Source organism: Gorilla gorilla, chromosome 2, assembly GCF_029281585.2.
Source record: "Gorilla gorilla gorilla isolate KB3781 chromosome 2, NHGRI_mGorGor1-v2.1_pri, whole genome shotgun sequence".
Taxonomy (NCBI): Eukaryota; Metazoa; Chordata; class Mammalia; order Primates; family Hominidae; genus Gorilla; species Gorilla gorilla.
Window position 1 is genome coordinate 205,474,953 of NC_086017.1, and position 24,121 is coordinate 205,499,073.

General features: G+C 36.7%; 1 protein-coding gene across 6 annotated transcripts in view; it reads right to left on the reverse strand.

Moving 5' to 3' along the window:
- The window catches only part of ATP13A3 (ATPase 13A3), an 84,811-nt gene that overhangs the window by 16,029 nt on the left and 44,661 nt on the right, over window positions 1-24,121 (reverse strand). For all 6 annotated transcript variants that reach the window (XM_055382690.2, XM_055382692.2, XM_063704472.1 and 3 more), the window contains 16 exons: window positions 22,067-22,217; window positions 19,616-19,732; window positions 18,314-18,331; window positions 18,069-18,222; window positions 17,853-17,973; window positions 14,537-14,661; window positions 12,818-12,993; window positions 12,207-12,329; window positions 12,046-12,125; window positions 11,378-11,420; window positions 11,177-11,286; window positions 10,783-10,879; window positions 9,950-10,022; window positions 8,189-8,366; window positions 6,471-6,658; window positions 1,105-1,193 (listed from right to left, as the gene is read on the reverse strand). In XM_055382690.2, the coding sequence (XP_055238665.1) occupies window positions 1,105-1,193; window positions 6,471-6,658; window positions 8,189-8,366; window positions 9,950-10,022; window positions 10,783-10,879; window positions 11,177-11,286; window positions 11,378-11,420; window positions 12,046-12,125; window positions 12,207-12,329; window positions 12,818-12,993; window positions 14,537-14,661; window positions 17,853-17,973; window positions 18,069-18,222; window positions 18,314-18,331; window positions 19,616-19,732; window positions 22,067-22,217 (1,843 nt within the window). The remainder of the gene's footprint in view (window positions 1-1,104; window positions 1,194-6,470; window positions 6,659-8,188; window positions 8,367-9,949; window positions 10,023-10,782; window positions 10,880-11,176; window positions 11,287-11,377; window positions 11,421-12,045; window positions 12,126-12,206; window positions 12,330-12,817; window positions 12,994-14,536; window positions 14,662-17,852; window positions 17,974-18,068; window positions 18,223-18,313; window positions 18,332-19,615; window positions 19,733-22,066; window positions 22,218-24,121) is intronic.

Below are 24,121 nucleotides of genomic sequence, written 5' to 3' on the forward strand. Positions count from 1 at the left end.
GAGGAAACTTTTGTCCCTAGTGGTTTGCCAAGGGTAGTAGTGGAAGGAGTATATTATCACTGGAAGTGTCTGGAATTACCAGCACATTGCAATATTTAAAAAGCAGATGGACTTCTACTGGGCTTAATCACTGTTTGCAAATTCTCTACAGCATCGCACCACTCTCTCACTGCTTGTACCTGGGATAAACCACTCCTACTCCACTCTTTCATACACTATTACTTACCCCCATACACTGAAAGACATGTAAAAATATGTTCATAGCAGCAATATGTTCAGTAATTATTTACCAACAGAGGATGGAGAAATGAATTTAATATATTCCTACAATTGTATACTATACAGCAGTGAAAATAAAATACATGTATCAACAAACAATGTTGATGGGAGAATGCAAGTCACAGAAAAAAGGGAACAAGATAACATTTTCATGAAGTTCAAGAGCACACAAAACTATCTTTTATGACTGCAAACATATATGGTAAGTATATAATGAAAACAGGGAATGACAGGGAAAATCATCAAAACAGGTACACGAGAGTGCCTTATTGATTGGTAACGTTACCTTTTTTTGTTTTCTTTTGTCACTGACTTGTGCTCAGGTAATGTTCATTTTTTCAGGTTGGATGATACACTCAGGGTGTTATCTCTTTACTATTTTTTAATTATGGCTAACAACTTAAATATGTGTGCATATTCTTTTGTATGAAAAACAAGTATTTCACTACTCAGAAAGTTTTTAATGAAAAGAATTGAAGAACTAAATGGCCAAAACACAAAAGGGAGCATGTGTAGACTACTCAAGAAGTAGACTGGTAGAGAAGAGAGGAGTAACAGGTACCAGGATCAACGTTTTTTTATGTTTTTAAAGACCAAGGGCTATTTAATTTGTTTGCAGACAAATGAAAACGGCACCAGAAGCAGAGATTAAACAGGTATAGCTAAGAAAAGCTGCTATTTTCATTAGGTTCTTTATTCTCTGTAGAGTATCTTTGGGTTAATATAACAGCATCTTAGAATACATAAAAAGAAGAGATCCTGGAAAAAAAGAAATGTATACAGGTTAGTCTTTTTCCCCTAACAAATGATGTGCTTAAGTCTTACCTGAAGAACCTGGTCAACAGAGGCAACTGGATACAGCATGATGAATAATATAAAAATATATAAAAAAATCACAGAAAAAACAAAAAAATCTGGAAAAGACAGCAAAAGTAAAACAAGTAAATTAGGAAATTCCTTTATATAAAAAGGCATCCAATAACAGCTGGTATACTGTCATTTGTAAATTTGGTTTTGAATACTTCCACTTCAGTTGATGGAATAAAGTATGTGCTCTGTTATCTCCTGGAGTATGAGACATTGTTCGGGGCACCCAAAAGATTCACATACACAACGTGATGTTATGTTTAAACTCCATTAGCTTTAACCGTGAAAGTCCTTCAGAAAATAATCAGCACTTAAAAAAATAAGACTCAGACCTTCACAGACATTTATATGTCGCCCAAATGGATAGCTACTTTGTAAGATAATAAAGCCAATATATAATGCACAAATAAGAGACTAAACTATGTGTGGCAAAATGAGATTATCATTTAAAACTTGTATTCAATGACAATTACTATTGACTGTAAAAATGCTGAATAACACTTATTTTCAGTATTGGGTATGTCTTAATCCTAAATAGAGGCATTCTAACCTAAATGTAAATGTATTTCTAGTAAGTGAATCCCATTTTTTCACTGATTTACACTGTGAAAATGTTTTCACAGAAAATCTTAGCCAAAAGCCAAGAGACTGAGTTGATCTACTATTTTTCAAAGTGGGCTGACCTTATGGCTTGCTATGGGAGCTGGGAATGGCAAATCCACCCAGCAGTACTTTGTCTCACTTTCCTAACTCAAAAACCAAACTGCTTGCTCATGGCCATTTTCTTAAGTGTGTCCATCTACACATATACACACATGTATATAAGCATATACTTGTATAATAATAAGCCATAAAAGTGGCTCCAAAATTTTCTAATATATTGATAGCCCAAACTTTCCTCCCCTTTTCCTTTGATCTGGACATTTATTTACAACTTCCTCTTTGAACTCCACTTCAAACTCAAACTTTACTAAGACCACATACAAAAACTTTATCATGAAGCCTCCAGACTGGGTAAAGAAGTTACTTTTTACTGACTGTAAATGAAGGGTCTCAGTGCCATTTTTAAACGTGGACGTTATTTGTAAATATAAACTTTGTTAATATCAATTCAAAACTACAGGTAAATATCATTCTACAGAAACTATACTATATATTTATTATTTTTATGTTTATATATACCAGTGTGTAGGGGTGTATATATATATAGTTTTAGTAGCTTAGGCTGAAACTTACACTAACACTTATACCAAAAGTGGAGACACATTTTTTACTATGAGCCACTGACCAAAAGGATTAAAAAAAATGTGGGGCTGGGCACGGTGGCTCATGCCTGTAATCCCAGCACTTTGGGAGGCCGAGGAGGGCGGATCACGAGGTCAGGATAATGAGACCATCCTGGCTAACACAGTGAAACCCTGTCTCTACTAAAAACACAAAAAATTAGCCAGGCGTGGTGGCGGGTGCCTGTAGTCCCAGCTTCTCGGGAGGCTGAGGCAGGAAAATGGTGTGAACACGGGAGGTGGAGCTGGCAGTGAACAGAGATCACGCCACTCCACTCTAGCCTGGGTGACAGAGCGAGACTCCATCTCAAAAAAAAAAAAAAAAAAGTGGGACTCATATTGGGTAAAAAGTAATTCTACTAAATTGTAAATAGGAAATGTGACATCCTGTTTCACAAATGCAGCAACTAAAGTATCATGTAAGTTCTATGGTCATTTAAGTAGTTATGGTCAGATAAGGAAAAAGTGTTTGGAAAGTGGTGGTTGGAAGTATATAAAAACAGAAAAGAAAAAAGACAAAATCAGAAAAAGGACAAAAAGCAATGGTCAGAACATAAACGGCAGAGAGAAACACGGAAACTAAAAAAGAAATTCAATGAAGTAATAAGCCATATTGCATGTTTTTCAAATCTGATTGCATTTTTCAAACCACAGCAAAAACAGATTTGCGACCTGGTTCTTGACATGTGTGTCATTGGCAAAAAAAAAAAAAAAAAAATTTACTCAAGCACAGAAGCTTCTTTACATCTACCTAAACAATGTTTGTTTCTCAAATTTTCATGTCTCTCCCAGAGCCACCTCTTGGATCCCACCTCTAAAAATCTGCCAAGATTTCCACGTGAAAGAGAAAATAAGTAACTGAATCTATCTTTGTTTAGCCTGGAGGAAAAAAAAAAAAGGCACTATTCAAAAAAGACACTAAGTGACAAGGGGAGAGAAGGATGGCTGGCAGACATACAACCATACCAAATTTTAAAATCAGTAAGGATTTCAACCAAGAATAGAAGAATTAGGTATTCACTTTACAGAGGTATGAATTTCTTGTAGACTATGCTCTCAGCTCCTAGATTCTCCTAGCATTATAAGCAATGGCTTAGTAATTGTACTAAAGTGTAAACATTCTTCACCAGAAGACAGCTATCAAAACAAACTGTGTGTCACTGGTGACTGCAGGCCAGGGTCAAGGGTGTTCCTTAAGATTTAGATTGTTTTAGATTGATTCTTCCACAAAGCTATGTGAATCTAAACAAGTCATTTACAGTCAAATTATTTTATCTATAAAATGGGGATATGATAAGGATTCTGTAGGAAATAATAGATTTTTAAGTATTCAAAGTATATAGCAACATGTAAATTGAAGTTATTATGAAATATTTTTCAGCTTGTGGCAACATACGATGTGCTGTTCATGATACCAGATGCCACCGATGGACTATGGTATCAAAATAAGGTACCAGAAAGGATTTCCTTCATATTCTCCTTAGTGACTCCGAAATAAGGTAGACACACATACAATATTTACCCCAATATATATCTCTTTGTTCCTTCCCCAAACAATAACTAGTACTAACTAACCTACAGCCACAAATCCTAAGCCTTTTTATTCCTATCCCTCTCCCCTTATCCAGTTATGTCTTTAAAAGGTCACCTTATTCTGTAGGGCCTCTAGGTATCTGAATGGCTTCAACCAATTTAGGCATGCTAGATGAATAGGAAAAAGATACATAGGCCCTGAATAGGAAAGACCCTGGCAATTCAGTAGTAACGCCTTCACAGACAAAGGGATTAGATAGCACAAGCAATAAACTGTAGGAATGATCCAACAAGAAACTGCATTAAAAATTGAAGCCAAATCCCAAGAAATCACGTCTAGTTAAAGGAGAGTGTTAAGAATTAAGTGCATATCATGACCCTTGAAATGAAGGCAGCTGAATGAGAAAATGTAACTGTGAAGCTCAAGTTGAAAATAGGTAACCACACAGACTGAAGTTAAGTTTAATTTAGATTAAAAGTGAACCAGTACAGGAAAGCAAAAAACTCTAAAGAGAATTCCTTAAACGCCTAAGGCTGAGATTAATTCTTAAAAATAATAACTTCAAAATACTTTTAATATATTACACACCATTTATAGAGAGCAACAACTGGCAGGTCCTAGCAAAGGACCCTGCATGGACTCCCGTGACAAACAGACAAGAGGTGAAAACTAGCAGAATGCCTGCATCCACTGCACTGCTCCTTCCGTACTTTTCAGAAGGCATGCTTTACAACAGCAAGTGCTTCTGTTTACTCACTGAGAGAAGTACACAAGCTGCTAATAGTAACGGCCATCGAGTTTTATGGTTATATTTCTGCTAAATACAATCTTAGTACATTTTTAAATCATCCAGTGGCCAAAAATAGTGTTTATTATCTATTCTAGTCAATTGGAAATTAAACGAGAAAACAAAATTTCTTAAAACTTTTTTAAAAAGTTTTCCAAACATATAGAAGATGCATCTTTAGAAACAGGCAACTAATATTCTCCCTTTCTCTTTTTTAATTCTAACAGTGTGGATCGGGTAGATCTCTAAAATTAACTTTCTTGATAGAGCTGTCTTGCTTGCAAACCAGTCTGAATACCAGTTTTCTTCAAATTAAAAAAAAAAAGCAATGTTTTTTCATAGATGTTTTTAGCTACCCTTACATGTGTTCAATATTTCCTTGAAATTTAAAAATGTTGAATAAAATGTATACCAACGATAATGATTAAATTCACCTTATAATAAGTTATCTGTAGTAAAAAATCCTTTTAGAAATACCGTGGCAAACCTTCTATGGAAGGTTTTTCATCCCGTAGCATGGTTCTAATACAGTTCTTAGTAACATAGTTATTAGTATGGTTATACAGCAATATACAACTAATAAATAATATAGTTATTTTTAAAATAATAGTGATTTTTTAAAGTTCTTAGTAACACAGTTATTAGTATAGTTATATAGCAATATATAACAATAAATAAGTAATAATATAGTTATTTTTAAAATAAGAAACATCAGTTCCAAAAAGGGGGCAAAAAAAGGAAAAATTACCAGTAAGATCAGATTATAATCTTACCTGTACAAAATATAAAGTAATAAAACTTGCCCTACAAACCAACAGGATAGAAGTGACAAATAAGATAATGTATGAGAAAATGCCTTATAAATGCTAACATGAGACAGAGACACTAATAGTTGTGATTCCTATGACATACCGATACCTGTGACCTGGCATCTTGCCAACTAGAACACTGCCACCTAGTCATAACTACAGCAAAAGAATAATTGCTATTTGCTCCAAGATACTGCAGAAGTCTAAAAGTTGTTCCATATATTAGTGTATTCTCAATTTTTTTTAACTGGCAATTTATATGTGGTAACTGATTTTTTCCATAAACTCTAATTTTGATCAATCCAAATGGTATATTCTATTGCCATAGACAAGTCCACAAGGGCACAGGCCTCCATTCAGTATACCGGCCCTTTCTGCAATAGCATGCAAAGATACTAGAAATGAAGAATCCCAGAGGTGAACACAGGCCACACCAGCGTCGGAAATGAAGAAGATGGCCGATGCTGCGCAGACCGCCCGGGAGGAAAGTATAATACCTACTGTTCCAACTGAGGAACCTCTGTCTCCGCTTCCAATCCTAACTCCCTCCGCAGTGGGCTGAGGAACCTCCGTCTCCGCCCCCGATCCTAACTCACCCAGCAGTGGGCTGAGGAACCTCTGTCTCTGCTTCCAATCCTAACTCCCTCCGCAATGGGTTGCAGAGATAAAAGCTGCAGCCAGAGGCACTATGATGTGAACAACAACAGTGTTTAACACTGGTGGCTTGAACTTTAAATTTAGGGTGGCAACTACCAATGAAAGTAAAACAAAACGGTAAACATCTAAATCACTAAGTTGGTTCTATCTGTGAAGATCTGGTTTACTGTGGCAAAGGCAGTTATAATTATTCTCTTCTACATTAGTTTTAAAGGGGCAAGCAGGGTGGAAATCACAATAAATGCCAAACTTACAATTTTTGTAGCAAGGTTGCCTGAAGGGTTTTCCTTTTGAAAAGGCAATTGCCACTATGAGGTACTGAAAACTGGAAATAAAAAACACTGTGGTATTTTCATAATTTTGTATATTATGTTCATCAAGTTCGGTTTCATTGTCTACGTGTGAAGAATTCCAAAACCCGCTTCCTGTTGTATTACAAGCACTAGAACACATGCAAAAAATGTCTGCATTAGTAAACATAATACTCATTTCCCAAAAGAAACCAATCTTACCTTAATTGCCCTGAATCACTATCATAACAAATAGAAATATGATATTTACAGCAAAATATCAATATAAGATATATAAAACAGGTACAAGAGTATGAAGGGTTTTCTCTTCAGTCCGGCATCTCAATCACTTAAAAAATTAGAATCAAGTGGGAAATATTTAATAAGCCCCCCTCAGTTTTTTTAATTTTGGGAGTAATTTTAGCAGAGTGAAAACAGAGACAATGGGCTTGACCCAAGCACTATCACTTTTCAGTGCTAACTGAGGAAATATTATTCACTCTCTCTGAGCCTACCTCCTCGCTGGTAAATGTTGGTACCTACATCACAAGTTGACTCGTGCAAATGCCTAGCAAGTCCCCGGTGCTGAGATGTCCCTCAATATTCTCCAGCTATGGCTGTCCCTCATTTCTACTTTCAGGTAGGCAGGACCATCAGGCACAGAAACAACTAACGATGAGAAGTCCCCAACAATCATTACTAAAGCATGAATTATAGACACAGGTAAGCGCTCACGAAATGTGATTAACAGACTATGCTGCAAGTGAACTAAGGAAAGATTCTCAAGAAAATTCCACCTTTTTTTTTTCATGTGCAGTGTTTCTATGCACATATAAAAAAAGGTTAAATCTCCTACAATCTTCTAAAAATTTTAAAGATAATATCCCTCAGTCAAGCAAACTAGAAATAAATGTTTACATCTGAAAATTTAATTCTACAAAATTAACACGTTTAATTAATTAAAATGATGTTATAATTTGTGATCCGTAGAGCACTCTACACTCTACGAATAGCAAATGCACCTAATTTATTTTTCCCCTTAAGTTTTAAAATGCCATTTCCTAAACTGGGGGAAGAAAGCTTAGAAATACACAACACTCTGGGTTTAGAAGAGGCCCCAGAGATTAATTCCACCTTTCTTATTTTACAGATAAGTAAGGCTCAGTAGCAAATTAAGAAACTGATCTAAGATCCCCATTTTGGTAGGATTATTAGGATTTTGCCTGAACATCTTCCCAAAGACAGGCGTGACCGTGATATACAGGCAAATACAGGCCAAATTATGTAAGTGTTTAAAGCAGCCTGCATGCAAACTTTGTCTCAAAAAACAATCTCTTGGCTCACTGCAACCTCTGCCTCCCAGGTTCAAGTGATTCTCCTGCCTCAAGCCTCCCAAGTTGCCGGGATTACAGAAAGGCGCTGCCACGCCCGGCTAATTTTTGTATTTTTAGTAGAGACGGGGTTTCACCATGTTAACCAGGCTGGTCTCGAACTCCTGGTCTCAAGTCATCAAACTCCTGGTCTCAAGTGATCTACCTGCCTCGGCCTCCCCAAAGTACTAGGACTACAGGTGTGAGCCACCGCACCTGGCACAAACTTTTATATTAACTTCTAAACTCATTTTTATATCATATATGTTGCACATATTTCATATAGATTTTTACATAGATTGACCAACTTACTCTGATTTTGGATGCCACACTTCATACCAAGGTTGCTGTTTGACCCAAAAAAAACCCAAAGATTGAAATCCAATGCAGATGATAATCTGAGACAAAACGGAGAAGAGAAGGGCTCCAGATATAAGACCCGAAGGTGGTCTTTGTGCCACAAGTTCTTTCCAGGCAGGATTTAAACTCACTATATTGAAAAGAAAAAGAGGAAACATTTGTATCTACATTAATCTATCACTATATAAGGCATAACTAGATTCATTTAGGAACTTTAAAAATTTGTTTTTGCCTAACAATTCTTTAATACAAAAAATCTTCAAAAACCAAGCTACATATCGTACATATTTAAATAATCTGTAAAAGTAAACAGTGTAGGCTTTTTGAAAAATGCCTCAGGAATAATTTTTACATTTCTATTGAAATTCAGCAGTAATATTAACAAATAAAACTAGGCCAGGCACGGTGGCTCATGCTTGGAATCCCAGCAATTTGGGAGGCCACAGTGGGAGAATCACTTGAGCCCAGAAGTTTGAGACCAGCATGGGCAACATAGTGGAACCCCATCTCTACAATAAATAAATAAATAAATAAATAAATAAATTTAAATTAAAAAAATAGTAAAACTAAATATAAACACAATAACTATAAAGTTAATCATCTCATATATTTAAGAGGCCATTATATTCTGAATCTTTAATTGCAAAACTACAGTTAAAATAATACATACTTCTTCCTCTTACGATATTCACAATGTTTGAAGCAATATAAACATAGCAGAAACATTTTTCAAAAAGGCTTTCATTACTTATTAAGGTGGTATACACAAGTTTTCCACTATAAAGTTCCTATTTTTCAGCTGGGCACAGTGGCTCACGCCTGTAATCCCAGCAATTTGGGAGGCCGAGGCGGGCGGACCACTTGAGGTCAGGAGTTAGAGACTGGCCTGGCCAACATGGTGAAACCCCGATTCTACTAAAAATATAAAAATTAGCCGGGCATGATGGTGCACACCTGTAATCCCAGCTACTCAGGAGGCTGAGGCAGGAGAATCGCTTGAACTCGGGAGGCGGAGATTGCAGTGAGCTGAGATCGTGCCACTGCACTCCAGCCTGGGTGACAGAGACAGGCTCTGTCTCAAAAAAAAAAAAAAAAAGAAAAAAGAAAAAAAGAAATTTCTGTTTTTCCCTTTGTAACTAGCACCTTGTGAAAAGATACTTTGAGACTGTGAAAATCCTGCTCCTCATCAAACTTTCACTAGTTTTATCATCTACTAAAGATAAGTGGTTCTCAACTGGAGGATTTTGCACCCCAAGGGAGCATCTGGCAATGTCTGGAGATATTTTTTGTTCTAATCTAGGGGACTACGGGAAAATAGGCATAAAGGACACTGTTGACACAAATGACAAAACCTGAATATAGGTTTTGCACCAGATATTATATCAATGTTAAATTTCCTGATCTTTACAACTGTATTTAGTTATATAAAAGAATGGTTTTGCTTTTAGAAAATATACACTAAAATTGTCAGAGGCAAAAGAGCATAATGACTCAAAACTTATTTTCAAATATTTCAGGGAAAAAAACAATAGAGACAGAACAATTAAAAAATTGGCGCAAGATATAAACAACTGGTAATAAAATAACATATTTACAAGGAATCTGGAGAGGTGTGAGCTATGTTACAATTGTTGATGTAAATTTACAAAAATTTAATAAGTCACATCAGAATTTCATACACTTTAAAAATCAATAACAAAGCAAAATACTCACTTGTAAATACCACTACCAAAATGATTGCCAGATCAATGAAGAGAAACTGGAAGTCTCCTAGGTTACTTAAGATCTACAGAAGTAATTTTAAAAACATTATTAGTTTTTGGGAATTATTTTTATAGCGTCCCCAGGTTTTATTAATAGTTTGGATTCTCCCTATAATGACAACTTAAAAATGACAGTTGGACCTGCTTAAAAATTGAAATATCAGTGTCTCTGAAATTAAATATAACATATATTTACAAATATTTGATTTAGTATATTAGTATAAAAGGCATCTCCTTAAAATTCGTTCAATAGGCTGGGCACGGTGGCTCACACCTGTAATCCCAGCACTTTGGGAGGCCGAGGCGGACAGATCACGAAGTCAAGAGATCGAGACCATCCTGGCCAACATGGTTTTTTTGGCAAAAAGAAAACACAAACATTTACTCAAAATATTCAACGCTGTAAATTAGTAGCTTCATCTAATACCATCCCTTCTGATACTTTCTACAAATGGTCAAGTGGGATAGTGTCACCATGAGCCTTTAGGATGTCAGAACACTTTGATTATAAAATGTGATAGGGTACCTGTGGCCATCGCTGTTTATACTTTTTCTCCAAATGCAAACCATTCTCCAAATTCAACAAACCACTGTTGAAACATCTTTTCTCATTTTAACTTTTTCAATTTGCTACTCAAACTACAGTAAATTGAAGGTAAATTTATAGGTACTACTCACAGAAACAATTACTAACGGATGCATTCAAAATCAAACACATACACTCAACATCTTAATTTACTGTGCACATTAAGTGTTATCTCTGCACACAATGTTAATACTCACAGAATACAGCAGAGTAACACTGAAGTACTGGATAATGCTGTACAATGCCATGAATTTAAACACACAGAAGGAAGTTATTAAAGCAGCACGGCCTTCCCTGTGAAAAGAAATCAAATGTCGGCATATGAATAAAAGCATTTTAAACTCATTTTCCAAACCACAATTTTATCTTGACAGATGAACATCAACATTCAACGGCTACAACAAAGTGCTTATCCACCAAAAGAACTAAACCAAATGAGGAGTAGCAATCAATCTGTTCCTAATAAGTTACAGCTCAAATGTGCTAATCTGCTAATATTAAACAAATTCATATTACTTTTTATGATAATTTTCTCTTCTGTATTATCAGAGACAGAGAAAAAGGGATGAGAAGAATTTTAATTTGTACTACCTGATAAGGTTTGGCACACAGGAAATACTAGGAGTCTTAGAGGTAAAGGGAGATGCCACTGAAGCTTCGAGCTCCGATAAGGAAATGCCTCCGTGTGCCCTCTTCAAAGCCTAATAATTTTAAGAAAACTGGTTAAGTTTTGTGAATATGATTTAGGCTAGAGTAAGAACTATAAAAGTAAATCACAAAAACTATACTTACACCACAATCATTTGCGCCATCACCACACATCCCGACAAAATAACTAAGAAACAAAACAATGTTAAGATTTTAATTAATTTCTTAAACTACAAAACATTTAACTTATTAAGACTTTTCTATTACAGTATTATAAAGAGCTAACACACCAAGATTCCCCCAGTGGAACTACGAATCTTTTCACTATAATGAACACAGGTGTGCTGCTTTGCGAACAGCACCAGACCACAAGTGAAATGAGCTAGGTTATTGTCCTATTTCTGTCACATTATCGGCAAATCATTTTGGTGTCTCAATTTCCTCATCTTTAGAGCAAAGCGCTTGTGCCTACAGTCTTTAGTATGGCTACTTTTAAAGTTATCAGTAAAAATTTATCCCTTAATAACCTGAAACAACTGTTTACTAAAATGATTAGCCACTTCTATCAAGATTGAGCACCTGAAAGAATGAAGTCATAGAGAAAAAACTGTGGATATTGTACTTTAGCTAAATAAAAAGCACATGAGACTCTTTTAAAGCAGCACTTAAAGTTCTCATCTATCTTATATATCACAATTATATATATAAATATGAAATATTAGTATAAGAAACATATAAAAATTATTTTTCTGATGCTGAAATGAAACCATCATTCATCAAAAACCAAAACCAAAAAAGACACCAATACTTACTCAACATTTTGCAATGCTTCTATCAACTGTGTCTTCTGATCAGGTGCCATACGGGCAAACACGGTGCCATGCAACATCAACTGGAAACAATAATACAAATTTCTTAAAAATACTGTTCAGATGCATTCATGTGAGCACATACATACACCCAAATTACTTACCTTAGGAACAAGGTCTTGAAAATGCTCCAGTATCACTGAGAATGATTTTCCATTCATTGCAAAATGATAACGAGTCATTTGAAGATCCTCTAAGCTATCATGGACCAATTTAACCGGAATAGCCTGTGTATATGAGACATTGGGAACAATATTTACGCAACCAAACCAAGTAAAACAATTCTATTTTAAACATATTTGTTCTAAAACTGAATTTTCATTTGATATGTTCCACAACATGATGAAAGCCTGACATTTATTCAAAGTAAAAAGAAACTCAATTAAATATCAGCTTCAATTTGAAACGATGCATGAACTGAGTATGATGGACCACCTGCATCATTTACCACTAGTTACCTGAAGAATACGATAAACATCTGGAATTCTTGTACTTTAAAACTATGCTTCTCATCTTAGCTAAATATCAAAATTTGAACATTGAGATTCCTGGGTCTGTCCCAGTCCTAATGAAACATAATCTCTGAAAAAATAGCCCAGACTTCTGTTTTCATTTAGTTTTTGCTTTACTGTGTTTTAATGCACCACTTTTTTTATTTTTTCAGACTAAATTTAAATCAACAAACTTTAAAAGGGACAATCGATCTTGACCTTACCTCTGGGTCAATTGCTGATGGATGACTGCACTGCGTGAGGGAGTCTGCATAATGCCAATTTATTTTGGCAACTTTCCCATCCTTTGGAGGTAATGCTTCAGCAATAATCACTTTATCCTGAGGTAGAATCATTCCACAATCTCTGGCCACAGAGACAGCAGTCAACATACTGTCACCTAATTTTCAAAATATTTTAAATGTATTAAAATTAAAATGGAAACGTGAACGTATCAAACACGTACTTGCTGAGAATCTACTACAGTCTCCATGACTGGGCTGGCAGAGTAACGATAATGTACGGTTCTTCCACTTACAGTTTAAAAATAACAAAATTGGAGCATACTTATCAAAAGAAGCCTCAAATAATGCAAGCACGTATATGCTAAAGAAAACATCTCACCCACAATTTTTAAAGCCAAATATAATTCTCAATCTTTTCCAGTCATGCACTATTCGTATCTACACAATACCTGGCACGGTGCTACACACAGATCAGGTGGCTCAATAAATACTTACCGAAATAACTTTACAAAGTGACTAGTGGTCTGTGCAAGAACACCAGCACCATATCATAGAAAATGATGAATGACAAAAGCAAGATCATACAAAACAAAAAGGTAAGACAGGTAATAAGAACAGGTGTAAACGAGAAACAAGAGAGACAACTTCTCAGTCATGAGAAGAAAGAAGAGCAGCAAGAACAGGATCTTATTAAGGAGAAGCAGACAAAGGTTTGTGGATCCCACTGCTACCAAAACAGAAGAGTGAGATATTTCTTTCCTCAATTTCCACACACTATTTCCAAGAATATCTTCCTATGACCTTTGGTACACAAAGCCATATTCTGGTACACAAAGCCATAAATAAAAGAGGAGGACGAGGAACAGGTGAAAAGTGTCTTGACAGAGAAGACACAAGAACTAAGAATGGCTGGAATGCTAACAGACTTAGTTACCTTGAGTTATATGGTAAAATTATGTTATTAGATCTCAAGAGTCTAAAACACAAAAATGTATACAGACTTTCTCCATATTAGTCTTACTGAACACGTAAGGGCCATGAAGTATCTTAAATCTGATTATCTGCTAAGAAAAAAAAACAAAAAACAGAGCTACCACAATTTCACACAGCTAATGAGTAAGAGTTATCTAATATTATCAACGGTATAGTAACATCAGGAGAATCCCTTAGATGTACTAGAAAAAAAAAAAGTAGGCTATTTCACTAGAATTCAAGCTAGGGTAATAAACAATATCTTACATATAAACATTTCATGCTATCGAATATCTATTAATCATTTTCTATGTAGCTGACAGTTCTAAAAGTTGCAAAGGACCCCAACATGAGTAAAACATACTCCTAACCCTCAAGAATCTTACATTCTAGTACAGAAAACAAATCTACAAATAACACAAGGTACAATAAGTGCTATAAGAAATATATGAATAAAGAGAGAAAACAAAAAGGAGTCAAGTTTAAATTTTTACAGTGTACTTTTACTATTCTACTACACTTTCTATAAATAGGATTCGCTAGACCTCAAAAAGAATATGACAAACTTATCTTGCACTTGGCAAAATATTCAGAGCTAAAAGAGAACTTAGGTTGAAACCGCTATAGACTATATAATATGACTTTATAACTGATTATCCCTCAATATAATATAACTTCAGCTCTGGCACACTCCATTTCCTTCCATGTTCTTTTATAAAGTCTAACCTGTGACCATGACGGTGCGAATGTTGGCTTTATGCAAATCTTCAAGTACTGCAGGGGTTTCTTGCTTTAATTTGTTCTGCATTATAATTAATCCCATAAAATCCATGTTGTTCTCAATTGCATCTCTGCATAAAAAGAAGTGTTAACACATAACGGTTTAGTCAACTGAGTAAGCAACTTATGTACACAAACTTAAAATATCTAAGCAATTAAAAATGTCTGTAAGTTATAACGCAGTTTAAAATACCTATAAATGAAAACATTTTATGTGCTGAATAAACCACGTGTGTGTTCAAGAGTTCAGTATCTCAATATAATAATCATTTGGAAATGTATGTCACTGTACACTAAACAATTCTAATACTAAGGTATATTCATCTTGTGTAGTATCCAAAAATAAGCATAAATCTATTCTTTACTGCCCTCTACAACATATCCTAATTTAAATGCTAAGTGAAAAAGAAAAAACTGTGCCACAAGCACATTCAATACAGTTTTTGTGGATTCATTATCAAGTCTCAGATCAATTCTATAAAACAATTACTCATCCTGAAAATGTGACACAAGAACCATTAGCAATCCAACAATGAGATCTACTTGGGACCCAGAGATGGGTCTTTGAAAATATTACTAATATAGTTATCAAGATGCTATTCTTTAAATAACTGAGTATCAAGAATGCACCAGGCGCTATGCTAGTCACTGGGAGGTTAAAGACAAAAAGGGATGATCTCTGCTCTCAAGACACTTGGGTGGGGAAACAGACATGCAACCAAAGAGGTGCACACAAAAATAGTATGTGCTTTAGCACTATAAAAGAGATGAAGTCTGTTCAGTGATAGTTACGTTCTTAAGAAATCTCAGGTCAGGCATTGTAGCTCATGCCTGTAATCCCACCACTTTGGGAGGCTGAAATAGGAGGATTGCTTGAACCTAGGAGTTTGAGGCCAGCCTGGGCAGCATAGTGAGACCCCATCTCTACAAAAAATGAAAAAACAATTAGCTGGACATGATGACATGTGCCTGCAGTCCCACTACTTGGAAGGCTTGAGGAGTGAGGATCATTTAAGGCCCAGGTGGTCAAGTCTGCAGTGAGAAGTGTTTGTTCCACTGCACTCTAGCCTAAGCAACAAAGAGAGATCCTATCTCAAAAGAAACAAACAAAAAAAGAAAACAAGCAAAAAACACCTCAATCTACCTGAATTATATCATAGAAATTTTTTTCTCAATGGGGAAGGAGGAGGGTCTGAGGTCAGAGACTGGAATTCCAGACTTGGAACAACCAAATGATTTTTCTGACAAAATTCCAATAAAAGTTGCTTGAAGTATGTATCTATGAAATCTAAAATCTTTGAAACACCTAATTTCTAACAATGGGTGGTAAGGATATTAGAGAATAGTTGAGAAAATTAATATAAATGAAACTGCTGGTGGTAACAGCAGGAAAAAGCCTTGAAACCTGAAATTGTATTTCAAAGCCCAAAGGTGTATCAATGTGAAGACAATGTGTCAAAAGCACTAAGCCATTTTCCTTCAGGCCCTACTTTCTGGCTTCAGCTCGTCTCCTAACTCTCTCATACCGCATGAATGATACAGGTCATGGAAATCTTACCCTCTAGTTAGTGAATAGTCCAATATTCAAGATATAAAGGCTTAAGCTATAAGGGAAATGCTAAAACCTGTTCCTACAAGGTAAAATGGAAACACAGAGGTCTCAGTGGAAGGGTAAAGAAGAAAGGGAGTAGAGAAAGAGAGGAAAGTTAACAAGGAGGGACAGGGTATCCTCAGCACAAGGAACAGTCTATCCAGTGTCATGGAAGGATGTCTCAAGATGACACACCTAACAACTATAGGCAGCCGGGTGCAGTGGCTCATGCCTGTAATCCCAGTACTTTGGGAGGCCAAGGCGGGCAGATCACAAGGTCAGGAGTTCGAGACCAGCCTGGCCAACATAGTGAAACCCTGTCTCTACCTAAAATACAAAAATTAGCCAGGCATGGTGCTGTGCACCTGTAGTTCCAGCTACTTAGGAGGCTGAGGAAGGAGAATCGCTTGAACCCGGGAGGCAGAGGCTGTGGTGAACTGACATCGTGCCACTGCACTCCAGCCTGGGCAACAGAGCGAGACTCCGTCTCAAAAGAAAAAAAAAGAACTGTAGGCAATTCAGTAATTAGTGTTTATGGGGGAAAACGGCAAAGGCGTCCATTGTCTTACCCTTGCTAGTGTGAAACTATAAATTAAGAAGAGACTAATGTGTCCTTAGTAGGAATTAGGATATAATATTATATCCATTTGTGGTTCCCGACATGCATATGTATCACATAATTTGGGTAGAGGTTTTTCATTTTTTTTTTTTTAAACTCATGCTTAGACCTCACCACCTCCCCCAAATAGGCAGAATTAGCAGGACAGCCAAGTGACACTCCTTTCTGCTTACAAAATGCTAGGTACATCATGAAGTATTCCTAAACAAAAATGCTATCCTCAAAGGTAGGTCTGTATCAGTTACAGTCAAAGTGACAATCCTTGAATATGACACTGTCATTTGACGGGGGGACATGGAGAGTACTGGGGATTAGGAAAGAGGTGGAGTGGGAGGAGCTCGGTTACTATGACTCATATTCTGATCGAATTAGTAGTTATATCCAACCACTGGGCAAAAGTGAGAAGATCAATTGGTGAAAATAAACTTCTATAAAATTACATTTATTGTTCTTGGAATGTGCCTGACACATAGTGGGCACATAATAATTAACAAATTGCAAACAGTTTCAAAGAGCTCTAAGGAAAAAACATGATGTTACAATAACATAAGGAAACATAGGTAAACAGTCAATACAGAATGATCACTTAAGGCCAGGAGCTCGAGGCCAGCCTGGCCAACATGGCAAAAACCCCGTCACTACTAAAAATATAAAAATTAGTCAGGTGTGGTGGCACCCGCCTATAATCCCAGCTACTTGGGAGGATGAGGCACAAGAATTGCTTGAACCGGGGAGGCGGAGGTTGCAGTGACCCGAGACTTGTGCCACTGTGCTTGAACCTGGGAGGCGGAGGTTGCAGTGACCCGAGACTGCAGTGCCACTGCACTCTAGCCTAGGTACGGGGTGAGACTGTCTCTCAAAAAAAAACCCAGAATGAAAGGAAATCAGGCAGTAGGGAAAATGTACTTTTACTTCAATCACCTAAAACAATATTATATTAGATATCTTTTCATACATTCAATAAATACTCAATTACATGCAAATTACTGTGCATGACTAATATAACCATAAATGATGATGACTGCGAAACTAGGAAAGCCGTTCAACCTCACCTGCTAATATTCTGTACTTTATGCCATGTCAGTTTTGACTCCAATTTTCTGTGTGCAAGAGCAATCACACGGAAGCCCTGTTTAGTGAAGTCTTCCAAAACGTTTTGAAAATCGACAGGAACTTTTTAAAAGAAAGAGTAAATTTCACTGTTAGAGTTGCTAATACAAGTTTACTCAAACACCAGAATTGTACCCAAAGCATAGATATTTCCTTACCTGTTTCAGGTTTACAGAGACCGGCAATGGCCTCGGGCGCTCCTTTCATGTAGGCGTCCATTTTCCTATCCCCCAGCACCCTGGCAACCACACTCATACGTTGCAAAGCAGAAGAAAATGGGAACTGGCGAACAATTCCTATCTCATAAATAGCCTATATCATTTCAAAAGAGGCACAAAGCACTTAATATTCTTAAAGAATCAAAACAAATATACTTAGTAAGAAGTAAACATTCTTCACTTACTGGAAGTTCAAACAGCTCCTAAAAACGAAACAAAACAAGAAAAAATAGTACAGATTAACTCTATTAACACACTAAAGTTAGAAAAAGTTTACTAAGCATCCACAAAACATTATTTGGAAAAGAAACAAGCAACTGTTTTTCAAAGTCAGGATTCAAGATTCCTTCTATACTACTTCCCATTTTTAAAAAGTATGTTCTTAAATATTTTCAAATGTTCTGCTATCCTGAAAATATTAACATTTTAAGTACTAAAATAAACTAAGGGGTGCAAGCAAGTGTACATACCAAAAAACACAAAATAAAAATTAAAAAATAATAGGCTGGCTGGGCGCAGTGGCTCTCGCCTGTAATCCCAGCACTTTGGGAGGCCAAGGCAGGTGGATCACTTGAGGGCAGGAGTTCGAGACCAGACTTATCAACATGGTGAAACCCCATCTCTACTAAAAATACAAAAATTAGCCAGGTGTGGTGGCGTGCACCTGTAATACCAGCTCCTCAGGAGGCTGAGGCAGGAGAATCACTTCAACACAGGAGGCGGAGGTTGCAGTGAGCTGAGATCTCACTACTGCACTCCAGCCGGGGTGACAGCGAGACTCCGGCTCAAAAAATAATAATAAACTCTGGAAAGAACAAATATAAACATAAACAGGAAGGACAATGAATTACCCAGAATCTTGCCAACCAGTTATACAAATAAGATAAGTGGTGTTTATTAGAATCTTGGTAAATTTCTTGGGTATGTAATACTTATACATGTAAAAAAATTTTCAGGTAACTTAAAAAATAATAATAATAAACTAAGGGGAATATATTTAAAAATTCACCTAAAAGTAAAGCCTTTCATACATATTTTTATTAAATTCTAGGAATACAGATGCAATTTAAGAGGATTAACCACCAGCTGTATAAACCACAAGGCACTGAGCTGCTCAGTAAATAGGAGAGAAAAGTGATAGTACCGAGAATTAAATCTCAACACAGAGGTGTAGTTTCTGATAAACGCAGTTAAAATATTCCTATCTTTGCATAAGAGTTAAATAAAGGACTTGTGACTTCCTCTTCTAGCAACATTTCAAAATGAGAATTAAATGTAAGTAAGCAGGCTGGGGGTGGTGGCTCACACCTGTAATCCCAGCACTTGGGAAGGCCAAGGTGGCGGGGGATCATTTGAGCCCAGGAGTTTGAGACCAGCCTGGGCAACATAGCAAGACCTTGTCTCTATAAAAAATAAAAATTGAAAAAAATTAAAAATAAATATAAGTAACCACCAACAGTTTTATCTAGCTTTAAGTGATTTCTCACCATTTCTTGGTTTCCTGCAGGGGTAGATTCAGGAAGCAGTTGTTTGGGAGGACGAACCACTGTGGGCATAATTCGATTATGAAGTGCTGTTTCTTCTTCAGTTGCTTCTTCCAGAATCTGGAAAAAAAAAGAGACAAAAAAACAAAAACACAACATTCAAGCACTGCTTCATAAAACTGAATTCATGGTTCCATTTTTAAATGGAACATTATGGCCATTTTCAATAATTAAAAAAAATGTATGTCCAAGGAACAAATGAGCACTACTGGATCACTAACATAAGTAAAAGAAAATATGAACAAAGATGGTGAGTTAGATACCTAGCAACCCATGGGAGAAGGGTTGCTTCATTCAGGGTTAGAAGCAGAATAAAGAAATAGAAACTGATCTCACTTCACTCTTACAACTTGTTGGGTTTAGAGACTAGCTCTGCAAAAGATAAAAGGTTCTTCTAGTCCCCAGAATTTTCAGGCTCATCCAGTGATTCCTTTCTGCTACCAAGAAAGGATTCAAAAGTACATAGAGCTCAGATATGGTTAGCAGAACCGCTGGGTCAAGAACAGGCTAAAGCACAAAGATATGAGTTTAGAGTTTCTCAGCTTGAATACTTCCAGTTAAGCTAATACTTTAAAGAACCTTTTTTGGTGAAAAACATCCAAAGAAAAACCTATATTAAGCACACACTATAATTAGTGGGATCAATAAATGAGAAAACAATAGGGAACTGTGAAAAATTAGCCAATTTTGTACAATTCTAAGACACCTTTTTTCGTATCTTAACATCTCTAAAACCGGGATGCATCTTGTATCATATGACATCTGCATCTTGTATCATACGACACCAATCACATCAAGTCACAGTTGTGACTGGCTATGTGAAACCATTTCACTGATAAGTAAGCTCTGGTGGGATCAAGCATCAAAGCAACTCAGGGCCAATGAAATATGCCATTATACACATTTTCTTAATTTCTTTGAAGATCCACCAACACTGAACACTAAATCTACTGAAAATCTATTCAGTTGGAGAAAAGCTTAGAGAAGAACGATAAATCAGCCCATTTTTGTTATTCTCTCTATAAATGAAGTGAGGCCTCCTTTTCAGAATTAAATTTCAAGAGTGTTTACCATGGACTTTCAGTAGTTGGCAGATGGAGCACTTATCCAGTCACCTCCTCCCTCTCTCCCTTTCAAAATGTGGGTAGGGAGGGAGGGAGGTGGGGAGGCAGGGAAGAGGGAAGGGAGGATCCTGTAAATGTAAACAGAAAACAAACCTGAAGGAAGGGATTTCAAATATGGAAACAAAGGGCAAACTGAAACCTATGGATGGATACAAACAGGAACGAAACAGTAGCCCAGAACAAACACAAGATACCAGGTGAGGCAGGAACACTTATCAGCCAGAGTAGCTGAGCTAAAGAAAGCCAAACAAAAAACCAGGGAGTCCTCCTCCAGAGACATAAACTGAATGTCTGACAGAGCAAAGGCTGCTGACATGAGGGTGAGGATTCCAGAGTACAGAGCTCCACATGTGCAAGCATGGTGAGAATGGGTGAGGAAAGCAACGGAGAGGCTAACTCTGAAACTATTCCTTTGAAACTTTAAGAACCCCTGTGGATAAGACCCCACCAGACACAGAGCAAGCACCATCCCCCATCCCCCAACAAACCTTCCCGATCAGAAACACTAACATACATATGGGCAAGGGTAAAATTTGAAGTAGCTCACTGCAGCTATGCAGAATTACCAAATCAGATCTTCATTTTTAGAGTAAAAAAGTGCCATCCAGATGTACAATGAAAACCAAAAGCATGAAGGAGAGACACCAGGCATGGGGTGGGGGCCAGAGGAGACCGTAACCCCAAAGAAAATAAATAATTCAGAAGCCAGAAGGGAACTCTAAAATGAACTGACTTTGTATTTATAAAAGAAGAACTGAATGCTGTAAAATGGTAACAACCAGAGAACATAAGCAGGCACTTAGAAATTAAAAGTCCCAATGGCAAAAATAGAAGGAAGTTATAAACAAACAAAAACATGTGCATGTATGTGGACACAGTAAACAAAAGACAGGTAAAAAAGAGCAATGAAGACAAACGACTTTATACTCCTTTGCCTGTGGCCAAGAAATTGTGTCAGTTGAGATCATCTTACTGGCTCTGCTCTACCCTCCCCAAGTTGCTGACTCCTGGTTTACCTTAAACACAAAGCAGGGGCCTGAGCTGGTCAGCCTCTATTAAAGGTGTACTAAATGGGTTAACTAAAAGTTACTTTTGCATGATTTTTAAAATATTTCTCCAGTGATGTAGCTTTAGAAATTACATAGCTCCTTTTAGGGTACAAGATAGACTGACATTAAAACAAAAAGCAGAAATAATCCTTGTATGAGGTAATTTAATTTTTAACTATTATTTTCCTAAAGTTATTTGTATTTTAAAATATTTGACTTACCCATCCAATAGCCTCAAACATTTTCAGATCAAGTGGATCACCAGAGAGCACTCCTTCAATTTTTGTAAGTGAATGACAAGTAGCCATACAAGCAACAAACTGGGATTTTACCAACATCTCATTGCACACATTTTCTTCTGGTGAAAGAAATCTAAGCAGAAGACACACTGAATTAGTTTCATAAATTCTAAGATTCAAGATAATATTCTAACAGGGCTTTTCTGGTTTTGTAACTAAAAAAAAAAAATCTTTTAAATCCCAATCTGAGCTCCTAAGAAAGAGAAACTGTCAAGTGTCAGAAATACAGGGAAAAGAAAACCAGAGGGGTGTGAACTTGAGCTGATGCTATGGCTGCTGGGGGGATGAAGGGAGGAGGCCACCTCAGTAAACTAAGAACTTGGGATTTAATACCCACAAAAGGACAGGAAACAAAGTCTGGCCCCATGCAAAGTGGGAAGCTGGTACTGAAAGGATCCCTCTGACTCAGGAAAGCCAGTACTCTTGAAGAGCTACACGCCCTTGGGAAAAGAGCAGATGAGAAAAAATTCACCCACAGACCTAAAGGCATTAATTATGAATAAGCTTGTCTTTTTCCTCACCCAAAGTCCAAGAAAATAGCTAATATCTGCATAATATTTACTACGCACCAGGCATTATTCTAAGAACTTTAAATTTATTGGCCCATTATCCTCACACCATAGAAAAGGTGTTTTATTACCCCCATTATAGATGAGAAAACTGAAGCAGGGTGGTTAAGTGACTTGTCCCAGGTTACACCGTCCATAAGTAGCAGAGCAAGGATTGAAACACAGGAGGTCAGTTAAAGCCTGTATGACACCGTTGATTACCACTGGGGCTCTTAGCCAAGCAAAGTCAGAACTTCTCCAGAGGGGAGCTCAAAGAAAATTCTGTTAAGAATGAGTCCACAATTTAAAGATGCGCTAGCAAACAATTCACCAAGAGTGTCAACAGACATAACAAAGACAGAATTAGAATCCTATAAATTTGGCCAGGGGCAGTGGCTGATGCCTGTCATCCGGCATTTTGGGAGGCTGAGGCAGGAGGATCATTTCAGGCCAGGAGTTCAAAACCAGCCTGGGAAATATAGCGAGACACCCATACCCATTCCTATGTTTAAAATAAAAAAATAAAGAATCCCGTAAGTTTAAGATAACAGAATGGCAAATCTGAAAGAATGCAAAAAGGGCATTTTAAAATTAGACATAGGAAGAGTAAGACACTGTAGATGCGAGAGTAGGGGTGGGAGCAGACTTGGAAAGAACCAAGTAAACCATGTGTTGTCCAACACATGGTTAGGATTCCCAGAAGGAGAGAAAACAAAACACAAGGAAAAGGCCATAATGGAAGTAAAAAAGGCCTGAAAATTTTCCAGAATTTATGAAAAACATGAAAGCATGAAATCAAGAAGCATCATGAATCCTGTACACACAAATAAAAAGATCACAGTGAGTCTGCAGAAATTAAGGGTGAAGAAATATTCTTCAAGCAACCAGAGAGAAAAAAGATTACTAAAGAGACTAAGATTTATCAGTACCAATTAACAAAAGGTATTAAGAGAAATGAAATAACAGCTTCATAGTATTGAGAGAACACAAATGTCAAACCTAGAAATCTGTATAGTTACACTACCACCCAAGTGACAGTGGGCTGCTCTGCCTATGGAGGAACCATTCTTTATTCCTTTACTTTCTTAATAAATTTGCTTTCACTTAAAAAAAAAAAAAAAAGAGTGACAGTGAAACAAAGCAAATGAATGTAGTTACAGAAGATGGCAATTTACACAAGATGCAGTGGTTAAGGTATTTGTACACCTAGGTAAATCTAAGCATGCAGACTGTATAAGACCAAAATCATAATCAGAAAATATTACGCAACAAATACATACAGGAAGGGAGGAGAATAACCAAAAGTATCTTACAGTCCATAGGTTTGTTTTGGGGGGCAGGGGAGTGGTTAAAAGGCAGTATTAACACCCATGAACTTTAAATATAAATATTGATAATGTAAGAACAAGCAGTATAAGATTGGGATGCA